The 14,164-nt window shown below is 40.6% G+C and overlaps 1 protein-coding gene across 1 annotated transcript in view; it reads right to left on the reverse strand.

Moving 5' to 3' along the window:
• PMM1 (phosphomannomutase 1) overlaps positions 1-14,164 on the reverse strand; it is a 66,085-nt gene that overhangs the window by 24,246 nt on the left and 27,675 nt on the right. Inside the window, exons 3-5 of the mRNA XM_083156554.1 lie at positions 11,536-11,612; positions 10,043-10,134; positions 9,006-9,105 (exon numbers count right to left, since the gene is read on the reverse strand). Of these exons, the coding sequence (XP_083012680.1) occupies positions 9,006-9,105; positions 10,043-10,134; positions 11,536-11,612 (269 nt within the window). The remainder of the gene's footprint in view (positions 1-9,005; positions 9,106-10,042; positions 10,135-11,535; positions 11,613-14,164) is intronic.

Consider the following 14,164-nt stretch of genomic DNA (forward strand, 5'->3'; position numbering starts at 1 on the left):
CAAAATGAATATATATATATATATATATATATATATATATATATATATATATATATATATATATATATATATATATATATATATATATAATATCATTTTGACAGAAGTCCAGGGGCAAAAGGTCCCAGCTTATATTCTATGTAAGTTCAGCAAAAAAGAAAGAATCAAAATCCCATAGGGGCAATACTTACAATGGAGTTTTTTTGCCTTCAAGTGTATTTTGCCAAAAAAAAAAAAATGTATTGACTGGTATGTACAGTTATATTTTCTGAATTATCATTCATTTATTGTTTGTATTATGATTTGCAGTTGTTTCAATTGTTCCACTGCCCCTGATGAAGTCATGAATATGACGAAACGCGTTGGGCCTTTCATTCTGAATTGACTATACCACCAGTGCCATCGATCCAATTGTGATATGTAATGTCTCACCAGAGATGTATATTTGTTGTTTATGTGTAATTATTACACCCAAGTAGGTTTTTTTTTTTGTAGAAGAATTTTCGTGGAATAGGGATCATACCAAGAACAAGGGGTATGATCCCTATTCCACGAAAATTCTTCTAATTCCAAGTGTATTACCTTTTTTATACATATTTTTTTAATAAATGTTTTATATTTGAAAGAAGTCCTGGTTGATGATAATTCTACATTGAGTGGAAAGACTGAATACATTGTATTGTTGAATTGTACATGGGCGCTTAATAACACTATTGGGTTGTGTATTGGATTGTGTGGATCCCTCTAGTAGGGGATCTAGTGTTAATAGCGACCGCCCCATATCCAGCGCAAGTACCTAGTGATATTGTATTGTTATATATATATATACGCAAACATATATACATACATACATACATACATACATACATACATACATACATACATACATACATACATACTGGATACCACCGCACTTGCCAAACAGCACTCACCATTCCCAGGTTGGGAATAATAAATACAGATACAGGGGCTCAACACTCACCATAATAATCTCACCTTAATATGCAAATAATCAAATAAATAATGGGGTTTTAGTTCATGAATTGATCAATGCATTTAAGCTTGCAGCCCATCGCCAAGGGACTTCACTGCAAGTCTTACACTAACAATTGATCTCTTAAGAACTTGGCAACTACTGACACATCATAGGTAAAATGAACATGTGATTTTCTCTGGTTTAGAGCTCATCTGCCAACTACCTTATGGCTTTTAAAGGTAAGACAATCACCAACACAGTACATGAATTAGTACTAAGGTGGCAGTGTTCACAGGTTTTAGATAAATGAGCTTATCTAGGGTGAATGAGAAAGCGGATTAACACAACGGTTAATCATAGCTTTCTCATTCATGAACTAAAACTAGAGATGAGCGCCTAGGCTGAAGATTTGGATTCATCACCGAGATTTGGATTTGGCTTTGTCGAAAAATGGTAAAAAAAACACCCAAATCACGTAATTTTTGCGGGGTTTTTTTTGTCCCTAGAGTAATATTAACCTCAATAACATAAATTTACAGCCCTTTCCAGACAATTTTGACCACTTTACACCTCACAATATTGTTTTTAGGGCAAAAGGTTGCACCAAGGTAGTTGGATAACTATGCTAAGCCACACAAGTGGCACAAAGCGATCCATATAATAATCTGATTGCTCAACTGTGTGATTATTACCAGTCGTCTCTCAATACATTGCCTAATGGGTGGAGGGGGGTAATTGGATGGCAGATGGAAGAGTTCCCCCACCTCTCTAGGACCACTTTTACCACTGGGTTGGAGCTGTATACCGGGTCAGAAACCGGGGGCTTCCTTCCTAATTGTACATGCTAGTTTAACACCCATTGAGACCCCTATCTGCCTTGATCATATTTACGATGTGCAGCCGAAGAGCAGTGGGCGTTTTGTGCAGCACCGACTTGTTCTGCAAGTGTGTAACTGTTTTTATCAGTTTAATACCCAATAAGCCGGCTAAAAAAATAAAAATAAACTAGGCCCCAAAAAAACATAATGGCAAAAGAGGTGCAAGATGGAATTGCCCACCCACAATAAAAGAAGCAATGATCCAAAAAAAATAGTGCATCATTCATATAATAACAAAAAGTGATCCATATAAAAATCTCATTGCTCAACTGTGTGATTATCACATGCACGATCCGGGCGGCGGCTGCAGCAGGCAGGCAGGGTACACTGCGGAACAGGCGGGAACTGCGCCGGAAGCTGAGGGATAGAGAAATACTCTGGGCAAATTGGCTATGGGGAGCAGAACTATGCAGCCCGGCGGCCGCAGGTGCTAGGAGGGTGGCATGGTCAACGAGAGATACAATAACGGGGAGCAATAGTTGCTTGACAAATATTTCCCAATGTGCCTAATTTCATTGTAAAAGATTGACCCGGAGAGAGAACGCAGGACATGTAGATTATGCGATTCTGGTTGTTGGTGACTACTCTATGCTCATGGCTTCACACACCAGCAATAAGCACTAATTAAGAGAAAAACATTAAGCGAGGTGCTAAAATAAGTATTTGGAATCGTCCTTTATTTGTGGTTTGCACAAGGCAAAACCTAAAAGGGGGGTATGGATCCGCACAGACTAATAGATTGATTTTATGTATATCTGGAAAACATAAGTAAAACCAATATATTCGACTACTAATAATAAATTAGAGTAGTCGTGGATTGGTGGTGCGCCCAACACATTCAGTATTTGTAACTGAGTAGAGGGGGGTGTCTGCAAGAAGCAGACCAAAAGACAAATGTGCCATGCACCTGAGAATTGGCAGATACTAACGGCTATCTCTATAGGTATAAGTTATTTTCTGATATAGATTTGATTTATGCCTGTATTTACAGTTACATGTTTTGCAAATTTTCTTGGGAGATGGCGGGCAGCGCAATTCCTCAATAAGTGAGCTGGAATTGTCAATAACTTCACGCTTATTTTTTTTTTTTTTGCTAACCGTCATTTATTCTGTAGCTCTTGACTTGAATATATATATTTTTTTTTATAGCAAATCACAAAAAGTCTCTTGTATGTGTTCAAATTTGTGTGGATACAGCTGAATTTACAATACTGGATATTAACCCACATTACTGTCAGTCGATATATTAATGAGCACCTTTGACCTCCTATTTAATAGACTGAGGGTATAGAGTGTCAATCCAGCATTGCAGAATTGTAACAATATCATGTGTCAATGCTAATAATGTTTAGTATAAGTTTAGAATTCACACTGTATCCATTTTAGATAAAAGCTACCTAGCAAACCGAAGTAGTGATTTAACATTATGGTAATTTGACTGCCCTGTACAATAAGGAATAAATCTGTTGCACCCTTTCAGGAGACAATTTATTTGATTAGAGGACTATTAACAGATTGATTGCGACTTGGTACACACTGGGATATTCAGAGTGACGCTGGATTTCAGCCACCCAGTGTATTCCAATATATAAACATCTATAGATTATTATGTTTGCCTAAATCTTTATCGCTTTTCCTCTGCTATCATATTCCTACTCCTAATTCTAATGCCTTTTCTAATGTCAGTAAGGTATCCATTTATTTGGGGCTCTCTCATCAGTGATTCGATGCTTGCAGATCTCTGAAAGCAGAAGTCCCATTTAATGGTCAACAGACAATCTGTTACTGGGATTCACCTTTTCTATAACACTCTCTCATCCATTCAGCCCGTGGTGTCTCCTTGCAATACTGAATAGCACCAAGGTGACTCCCGAAGCTGAATTGGACAGCAGAAGTGTACTTTAATTAACTCCCATATAACAACCAACCTGACACTCACATTCAACACTCAGTCCAACAGGTTACCCTTATATCCCCACATAGGCCAGATTCCAGCGATGCCTTGATGGGGCCAGTTCACTAACCAGAGAGGAGACTCCTGGCGACCTGACTGGTGGGTAACTCAGACGGGTGATTGAACAGTAGACACTCAGGAGCCACCGGTTGTAGGAGTACTGTTCACTGGGGTTACTTTTCCTTCTCCCAATTCTTTTCCCCATCCTCAACTACCAGACGAGGATTTTCTTTTGTATTTTCTCTTGTCTACCTGATCATAAGGGGCAGTGCATAACCTGATGTTTCAATTGAGGAGCATGAGAGATGGTCAGAGTTTGAGCGGCTGAGCCATCAGTTGATAATTGGCTGAGGCGTTTAATTTTATAAAATTTGTTGATAACAATACAGATAAAAACGATATCTTGCTGAGGCAATTAATATCACAACCAGACATAGCCATCGGTACAGCATGTCTTTTATAGTTTGTTTGTCCATGTCTTATCTCTATGTTATATGTGATGTCTTATTTTTCGACCTATAATTAAATTGAAAATTCATCAAACGATTGATCGTAAAGTGATGAATGCTCACAGTCTTTTAGTGCAAGAAGTTGATTAAAAGTGATGTTTTAATGCAATAATCATATCAAATTCATATTATTAAGAGTGCGCCCAAAAAGGCACATTTGTCTTTTGGTCTGCTTCTTGCAGACACCCCCCTCTACTCAGTTACAAGGCAAAACCTACAATAGTTTATTTTTGACATCTCAGCAGGAACGTCTGGAATCATGGCGTTTACTAATTATAGCAGTTTAAATCATGCACAATTGACCTTTGAATATCTACAAACTTATTCCACAGCACATGAGTTCCTGTGTGAATTAGTTGACAATGCAAGAGATGCTGATGCCACAAGGATTGATATCTTCACAGTGCCAAAGGAAGACTTGAGAGGTGGTTTTATGCTTTGCTCTCTTAATGATGGAGCAGGAATGGATCCAAGTGAAGCTGCAAGCGTTATTCAGTTTGGACGTTCTGCTAAAAGAACTCCTGAGTCTATTCAAATTGGGCAGTATGTGGTTTAAAATCTGGTTCTATGAGAATTGGAAAAGATTTCATCCTTTTCACCAAGAAGGGAGATTCAATGATGTGTCATGAAGAAGAAGGAATTGATGAGACATAAACAGGAGAGGACAGGAGGACACCCATCTAAACTTTTTGGGGTAACTCTCCTTGCCCGGTTTGAGGATGAGCATCAGTCACAGAGTTAGTATTATTAGTAGTAGTACCATATTCATCACCATGGGCAGTATTCAATGAAAAAGTTCTCCGTGCATGGAGAGCGTTTTATTTAGCTCTCCATGCACTCTCCGTGTTCCGGAGGGCTCGCTGCCACTCCTGCTCCCTCTATTCAATGTGGTTAAGACTCGCCGCCACTCGCGGCGAGTCTTAACCCCTGCAGGGAGCAGGGAGCTTTCAGGGAGCCGGAAGCAGCCAGAGAGATTAAAGTCTCCCTGGCTGCTCCAGAGGACTGTGGAGGGGAGGGGGGCTCTCCAGGACCCAGGCTGCACCCCCCTATAGCCAGCGGGGGACCCAGTATTCACTGCACCGTTCGTGCATAGTTACGTTCGGCTGCAGTGAATATATGAATATCTAATGAGCGGCTCGAGCGCTCGGGCCCCCTGCTGGCTGCACTGTGTAAAAAAAAAAAAAAAATGTAAAAAAATATTTTTTTTTTTAAATTAAATATATATTCATGTGCTATAAGCACATGAATAAAAATAACATGCCCCTTCACAGGAAAAAAAAACCTGATTTTTTTACACCAAAATTTTAAAAAAAAACCTTTACGTTCAAAAGTTCACATTCCAGCTCTCCATCAAAAGATGGAGAATTTCTACACGGAGAGAGACGGAGAAAATCACTTAAAAAGACGGAGAATATTTCACATTGAATAGGGTTGCTCGCTTTTGGAGAGCAAAATGCTCCATCCAAGGCGAACAAAGCACAAATTCTCCACAAAACACGGAGAACTTTTCTCATTGAATACTGCCCCATGAATGATGTCAACAGCTGGTGCGGGAGTATTTGGTACAAGCTGTTTGTTCTCCATTTTTTTTAATTAAATTTAAATAAGAGCAAAATATTTTTTTTATTAGTCTTTAATGCGCAGCTTGGGCGCAGAATAATCACACACACAACTTCTGACAGTATATATACTATGGGTGCACTACACACACACACACACACACACACCTTCTGACAGTATATATGCTGTATGTGCACTACACACACACACACACACACACACACACACACACACCTTCTGACAGTATATATGCTATACGTGCACTACACAAAAAAAAAAAAAAGATTTTATTTATGTGATGCCCTGGGGTGGTTTTGCTGGACTGGTTTGGGGGTGCCCTCCACCCCAGGCATGAACCCCATAGTGCTAGGGACCTGCTCTAAAGAGGTGACCTTAACGTTGGTGGGCAGGTAACCTCATAACAACCTCATAAATGAATTATAAAAGGAATACATGTTAGCAGCAATGAGTGCATAGTGCACCTGCAAACCCCCTCTGTCTTGCATATAGCTAAAAATTATAATGGTTAGAGAAAAAAGGGGGGAAGTGGGGAAGTGGGCCTGGGGCACAGGATTAATTTGTCATGAAAGATGAGGGCATGCTCCGTACAACAAAATGACTTAATAATTTGTTATATGGTTGTGGAGGTGCTCCCAGGGAGTAGGGCAAGTAGATTCGAAAGAAATATCCAAGTGGGAACATTTGAGGACCACATGCCAAAACGCACCTGAAATACTTCTTTATATACCTCACTACCAGGGTGTTATCGCTCACCCGTTGTTCACTACGGTCATTACTGTATACAACGGGCAGCAGCATACACCAAGGAACCATAGTGATTTGTATTTCATCTATTTACTACTACTACTACTATTGGTTCTCTCATTCCCAGAGACCCCAATTCTGACTCTGCACTGTTTCATGCACAACAGGATCGAATTGGTTACCCCTGGCAACAGCAGAAACCTCTCTTTTTCTCTATCCCTATACTTGTGACACTCCTAGGGTCCGCTCAACTACACATTCACTGAATATTACCACATGCGGAGGCAGCAGCCACTCTTTGAGTAAAATCCATCTCAAGTATAATTTTCATTTTTCTATCCTCTCTTAACTTTACTTCAAAACCCTTGCAGCAGCTACAATGTATTGACTGGATGTTATTATAGGATTACACTGTTACATGTAGCAATCTGAGGCAAGTTGTCTGTATCACCATTATGAAGATTGTTTATTAACCCTAACAGCTCTTATTTAATAAATATCTCTCTTTATACTTTTTGAGACAGAAAGGAAAGCGGATATTTCACTGCTCTCTCACGACTAGTGATGTAATTATCCCCCACACGATCAATTCAGATAAAAGTGGGAACGTTATGTATGTTTAATGTTGTTTTGTCTTTGGGCCTTATTCTAGTCCACTCTTTCTGACAAAATCCTTCTTAGATGGACAAAACCATGTGCACTGCAGGGGGGCAGATGTAAAATGTGCAGAGAGAATTCGATTTGGGTGAGTTATTTTGTTTCTGTGCAGGGTAAATACTGGCTGCTTTATTTTTACACTGTAATATAGATCTCACTTTGAAGTATATCCCCACCCAAATCTAATTCTCTCTGCACAAGTTACATCTGCCCCACCTGCAGTGCACATGGTTTTGTCCATCTAAGAAGGATTTTGTCAGAAAGAGTGAACTAGAATAAGGCCCTTTGTCCAATGTCATTCAGGTCTGATTAAACAGACCCCCTTTTAAACATTAAAATTGAGTTTTAACAGAGTTACTATTCTGTACTAGAAGGCTGTGCCCCACCCGGGAGATTTCTTGATATCCCTCTTTGTGCTCAGCAACCCCAGAGGATGCACTTAATGTGGGTTTACTGCATGAAAAAAAAAAATCACCACTCTGGGCATTAAACCAGGAGCTTTACACACATCATAAACACCGAAAGACAGGGGCAGATGGATCTGCCTGCTTCTCCTACCGGTGCGGTGCATATCACCCGCCAGCTGCTGCCGCTGCTACTGCCTACATCTCCTGGCAGCTACCCTGGCTGTCTACATCCCCCTAGTGCCCATCATCTGCTACCATTCTTGCACAGAGAACCCAGAGGGCAGTAGTCTAATCAGCCCCTGTGGGGACACCATTGTGCACAATACTGTATGTTACTCACTGCCTCCTTGTCACCCCTGCCTCTGCCACCCACTGCCTCCATGTCACCACTGCTTCTCTCTCCACCTGCCTTCATGTCACCCACTGTCTTTCCCTGTTACATCTGCCTCTGTCAGCAACTGTCTCTCTGTTACCTCTGCCTCTGTCACCCACTGCATCCATGTCACCTCTGCATCTGTCACATGCTACCTCCATGTCACAATACCCACATTTTCCCTGTCATCCACTGCTTCCCCACTATCTCCCCCTTCATATTGGCCCATCCTGTCACTCAATCTCTCTGTCACCCACTGCCTCTCCCGGTCACCCTCTCCTTGTAACCCACTGGCTTATTCACTTGCTGCCTCCATGTCACCATTACTTCTCCCTGTTACCCATGCCTCTTCCTAACTCTACTAACTCTGTCACTCACTGCCTCCCTAGTAATCCACTATCTTCTGGTCACCCCTCCTTCCAAGTCACCCACTGCCTCTTTCTGTCAAACACTCCCTCTCCCTGACACCCTTTGCATCTCCATGTCACCCGCTGCCTCGGTCATTCCCTCCCTGTCACTTAGTACCTCTCCCCCTCGCCTACTCTTTATCACCCACTACCATTCTCCATCACCCATTCATGTCACCCACTACTTTTCCATCTCCCACTATCTCTCGGTCACCTCTCTCTCCTGTCACTCTCTACATGTCAAACACTGCCTCTCTCCATCATCCTCTACATCACCCTCTTCCTCCCCTGTAATTTCATTTTGAGGGAACACCCCTTATTGTGTGGCCAATTTCCTAGGAACACAGGCCTTTGACACACAAAAATACAGATACAGCAGTGGTTTTCCCCCTGCATTGAATAATACACAAAAAAAAAAAAAAAAGACGACCTTGGAATAATCTGACCGCTCATGAATGTTTTATATTTCATTATAAAATGTAAATAAATAGTTCTGCAGTGTAATAACATATATTATACCTTATCTAACTCATTGAATTCAATCCTCTCATCCTGATTGCAGCTACGGCCAATGGGCGAGATGTTCAACATTCCATTGCGAAATTCAATGAATGTTCCCCTGCAGATCCACAAGCGTGAGAGTAGAATATAAATAATTAATAATGAGCAATTCCATGCAGAATATAATGCAGAATAATTCCTTCCACAGAATATAAGAATTGAGCATATTAGCAGTGTTTTTTATGACGGCACATAGGGGTAGGCAGTACCAGCACTGTTTTCTTTAGTCCAATTTTTTATTCTAATAACTAGTTCCACAAACAGGAAGAAATCATTTAAATGGTTTTAGAAATTAATAAATTGAGTCATATATTTAAGTATTCAGCCATTTAGCTTTTTAATTAACTTTATTTTTAAAGGTCTCAAATGAATGTGCCCTTTCTATCTAGCATTATTATCTATAGTTCAAAATTTCAACCAATTTCTTGCTTTTTCAGAAAATATAGCCTTAAACATATTGCAATCTAGAGTCAGCAGACTGGCAACAAGGGGCGGGTCTCATGGTGGCAACAGAGTCCGTTTCCATCAGGCTTCAGTCCTGATGAGTGCACTTGGCTGTTCCAATGTCCCCCAACTTTGCCCGGCTGAAGCACCCCCTCCACATTGCGCTATGTTTTCCAGACAGCTACTCCTCAGTCAGTCACAGTGCAGCCTGCCGATCAGGGCGCTGAGTCTAGAATACAGAGGGGTAGCACCGAGCTCATGCTGATTGGCACTCCCCCTCTGTGCCCTAGATTTGGCACACTGCTCAGCAAGCTGCGTTGTGCCTGAGGAGCTGCCAAATGGGAAACAGAGCGCAGTGTGGAAGGTGAAGCGATATCACTGGCTATAACAGGGGGCAACAGGAGCAGCAGTGGGCACTGGAAGCCTTGGATACGTTGTTTAAAATACTAATCATTTTTTTTATAAGGGGGGGAGATTTTTTTATCTTGCCTGCAACTGGGATGAAGTTACGCCACTGTTGGCAACAAAGTGCATGCTGCTACTTACTGTACCTTTTCTTTGGCAGCTTGAGCCTTGCTATATAACAGAGGCAGAAGTTAATGAGCTCTTGAAGCAGTTCCTCCCCAAGGTGATTTTGGATGGCCTTGGAAAACAAATCATATGTCAATATGTGTGGAATGCACTGGACATGCTTTTGTTGTGCTCAAACATGCATTTGCTCTGAACTACTCAGACAATGGGAATAATTCAATTAGCCCCATTAAATACGGACGTGAAAAACGGGTGTAGGCTCTATACCATCTGGGGCTATACAATAAGAGACCCTTTCTCTTGCCCCATAAATAACACTTCTGTCGGGCATTAACCCATAGAATTAGAGATGGGTCGTTTGCGAACGAAGCGGTTCTTTTGAACGGATCCCATAAAACACTGAGGGAGCTGCGATCCCAAAAAGGTGATCCGTCGTTCTTTTACTTTCAGTGTCGTTTTTTATTAGAATGCATTTGCCTGAGTTTATCACTGCCACCTGTGGCAGCTGAGATGTACTAACTCTGGAGACTGAGTTCAGTGCTGCGAATGCAAGTAAAAGAAAGAATAACAAGGCTGCTGCTGCTGCTAGGGATGGCCATCGGTGCAGACGCCATCGATGGTTGCCATCGATGGCAATTCTGCACCCAGCCATCGATCAGTGTTTTACTCGGTTATGTATGTTCAGCTCACTGTTTAAAAAAAAAAAAAATAAAAGTAAAAAAAAAATTGGCAATAAATGATTGTAAAACAAATGCTCCGTTATTATCAATTACCCCTTCTTTCAAAGTGAACCATCGATCCGCCTAAAAGATACAGATCTTTTCACTGACTGATCTGTTGGATCCCAGCTCTCGTTAGTGACCCGTTTTGCCCATCACTACATAGAATACGGAATAAGTTTCCAGACCTATGAGTTCATTCGTGGGACCCAATAACAGGTTAGTTATCTGATCAGACTCAAACATTATTTGAACGCCTCCCTGGAGGGACAGCAACATGGAGTCTGCACAGTAGTAGCACACTCCATTCTCAACAATAAATGCAGCTCATTAGTTTTTAAATATATTTTCAAAGTATAAGATTGTAAGCTAAATTGATGCATAAGTGATAACATGTATTTATTTAGTGTTGCTATTGCGGTTTTGTATTTTTAGATTTAAATGGAGATCAAACTTCCACTTTTATACCCCTAAATTTAGTGCCTGCAGTTTATCTTTGTGTGGAGTTTGTATGTCCCCTCCATGTTTCCCTTAGCTGTATCCCTTACATCCAAATACTGTTAGAACAATTAGCTTCTGACAAATACTGGACTCTGGCATGTGCATTTGGGCAGTAGGGAATTCAGAATGTAAGCTCCGGTGGTGCAGGGACTGATGTTAATAATTACAAAATCTTTTTAAAAGCTCTGCTTAATATAAGGATATTGTAATCTAACAAATAACACTTTAGTTACAATACACACTATTGTATTTAAGACTTATGCTAACAGACAAAACATGTTTTCGAGTCTTACTTGTCTTGAAAGCAGTTGGCCATCCTTATACTGAACTGTCCCATTCTCCGCAAACACATAATCAAATTTGTGAACCACTACATAATGAGACACAAAAGACAAAGCCTGTAGTCACCATTCTAGGTCAAGAACCTCATCTGTAACTAGTGAAGAAACCTCAATCTTGTTTGTAGTAGTAGTTAAAATGAGATATATTGCAGTATTGCTTTTGTAACAGAAGAGAAACAAATTATGGGCTCAACGTCACTGAACTTATGCTTTAAGAGGTGTACACACAGTACAATGAGCAAGACAATTTTAAGTATATAGTCAAAATTGTCAAGCTAGGTACACAAAATCACCCCGTGTGTACACTGCTTTTACTCCGCAGCAATGCTATCGCCTGACGATGTAGGCAGTGCAGGCAAGGCAAGTTTGACTAAGCCACTGTCTGTGTGTGTTTGGCCTATGGCCAAATACACACATAGTCAAAATCGCTTAGTGCACTTAGCCACAATTGATTTAGTCAAAATTGGCCATTAGCCAATTACATGGCTTTACACTGACTTTGTTCTGTCACACCTTCTTAGATTGGATAACGATGATGATATGGTACTATAAATATCAGCAATATTTCCTATTCATCATAAGCATACCTGATTTTCACTTTATTTTCTGCACATATTCCGTAAAGTTTTATTCCACAAACTGATGGCATCAATTACAAAACAAAACAAAAAATCCTGAACTATAATAAATAGCAATCTTGAACACTATACTTGAACAGTATACAGTAACTTAACTAAACTGGACTACTATTTGATACCAAATACCAGTTCACTATTATTTGTAGTGCAGAATATATCTCATGTGATATCACTGGTAAAAAAAAATTGTGATAGCCATAGCATGCGGAAGCTCCTACTTTCAATTGGCAGGAGGGGAGGAGGGGGGGGGGGGGCAGCTGCTCAGGGCTGCCGAGAGGTATGCCGTGCCCTGGTTAAATTTTGGGATGTGGCCTAATCACGGGGGCGTGGCCACCTTCTGCGATTAGGCCACTCCCCAAAATGTTTAGAGTGCATAAAAAACTCTCTAAAGTTGAGGGTGGGGGTGGGGTGGGTGGGGGGGGGGGGATTTTGCCTCCCCCCCCCCCCCCAGCAGAAAGCACACACTTACAGCATGTGCTGCGCTGACAAATAGGAGCGAGAGGCGACTAGCCGGGAGAGACCGTAAACTATTAGGCTGTGCTCCCAAAGCCAGGAGGTGTGCCCTATCATATTGCTGGGGTTAGATAGGAGGCAAGTAGATAGTAAGGAAGAGATAGGAGGAGGAAAGAAGGGGGAAGGTAGGAGAGGGCTATAGGGTGCAGGCCCCTCCCCAGGGGGCGTATACCCATACTTAAGCACAGGACAGGTAAAGGGGGAGGGTCAGAAAGTGCAGCAGGTGAGGCAGAAAGGATTGTCCAGCAAGAACATCCAGGAGGCAGCAGAGGAATGATACAGAAATATTCTGATAAGTATTCCTTCTTATTCTTTTACTTAATTCCATATTCGGCACCCTGCTACCCTGCTGCAATCTGCTGTTACAAACTCCCAATGTCTCTGTAATTTTATGAATTCAATCTTTAATGCAGATAGAATTTTATCACATGTTTTATATTATGCTGAGCAACTTTCCCCTAAGGAATAAAAGCACCTAATAGAGTCTTACACCTATAACCTAACAGTACAGTTGGGATTCAGTGCAGAAGTTATTTAAATGCACACTTCTAGTTTAAGGCCAAAAAATGAGTACTTAGGGATTTATTATTATACTCTAGTCGCTGCAGCCTTCAGGAAAACAGCATAGAATTAGGCCCAATTCAGGCAAGTTAGAAACAAGTCCCATCCCCCCTCCCCCTAATTATATTACTGAGGGCTTGTTTACATGGCATATACAATACCTTTACCTACCCCTCCCACCAGGCAGGGCATACAATGGAGTCAGCAGGCTGCCTAGCAATGATAAACAAATGCAGAATTCGGGCAATAATATGAAATGTGTGATTATAGATGAGCATTGGTAGAGCTGAGTTGTTTCTTATCATATGTACTAGGGGAATTACATACAGTTTTCGGTAACATAATACAATATTGCATAAAGTGTTATTAGGATATGACAAAGCATATGTTTAGATAGGCAGAATGCAAATATGGGAATGCATGTTTTTTTTTTTATTATTATTTATTTTTATTTAAAGTTAATATAATGCAGGAAAATTCATTATATAGTGCAATTTTCAGCGTGTAAGGCATCATAGGGGTATTAATAGACAGTATTATAAGTATGTTGCTGAATGGGGGAATGATATATTGTATCAGGTTAGATTAAGCTGCAGTCAGTAATATAATATGGTGTCACATACAAATTAGTATGTACAATAATAATAGTATACAGGATATCAATAATTGAATTTATTACGTTTGTGCATGATAAGCATTTTACTGCATATTAGACTGTTATACTTTGGCTAGGCCAGAGCAACCTTACGTTACTTCCTGAAAAGCGCTGGGTTAATCTGCTGCTTTATACAAAATCCTGTGATGTTAGAATTCTGTTAAGTCAATTCATGCAATTGTATAAGAAGTAATGAATATAATTAGGGCACAGG

The sequence above is a fragment of the Crinia signifera genome, chromosome 8 (genome assembly GCF_055691185.1).
Source record: "Crinia signifera chromosome 8, ASM5569118v1, whole genome shotgun sequence".
Classification (NCBI taxonomy): Eukaryota; Metazoa; Chordata; class Amphibia; order Anura; family Myobatrachidae; genus Crinia; species Crinia signifera.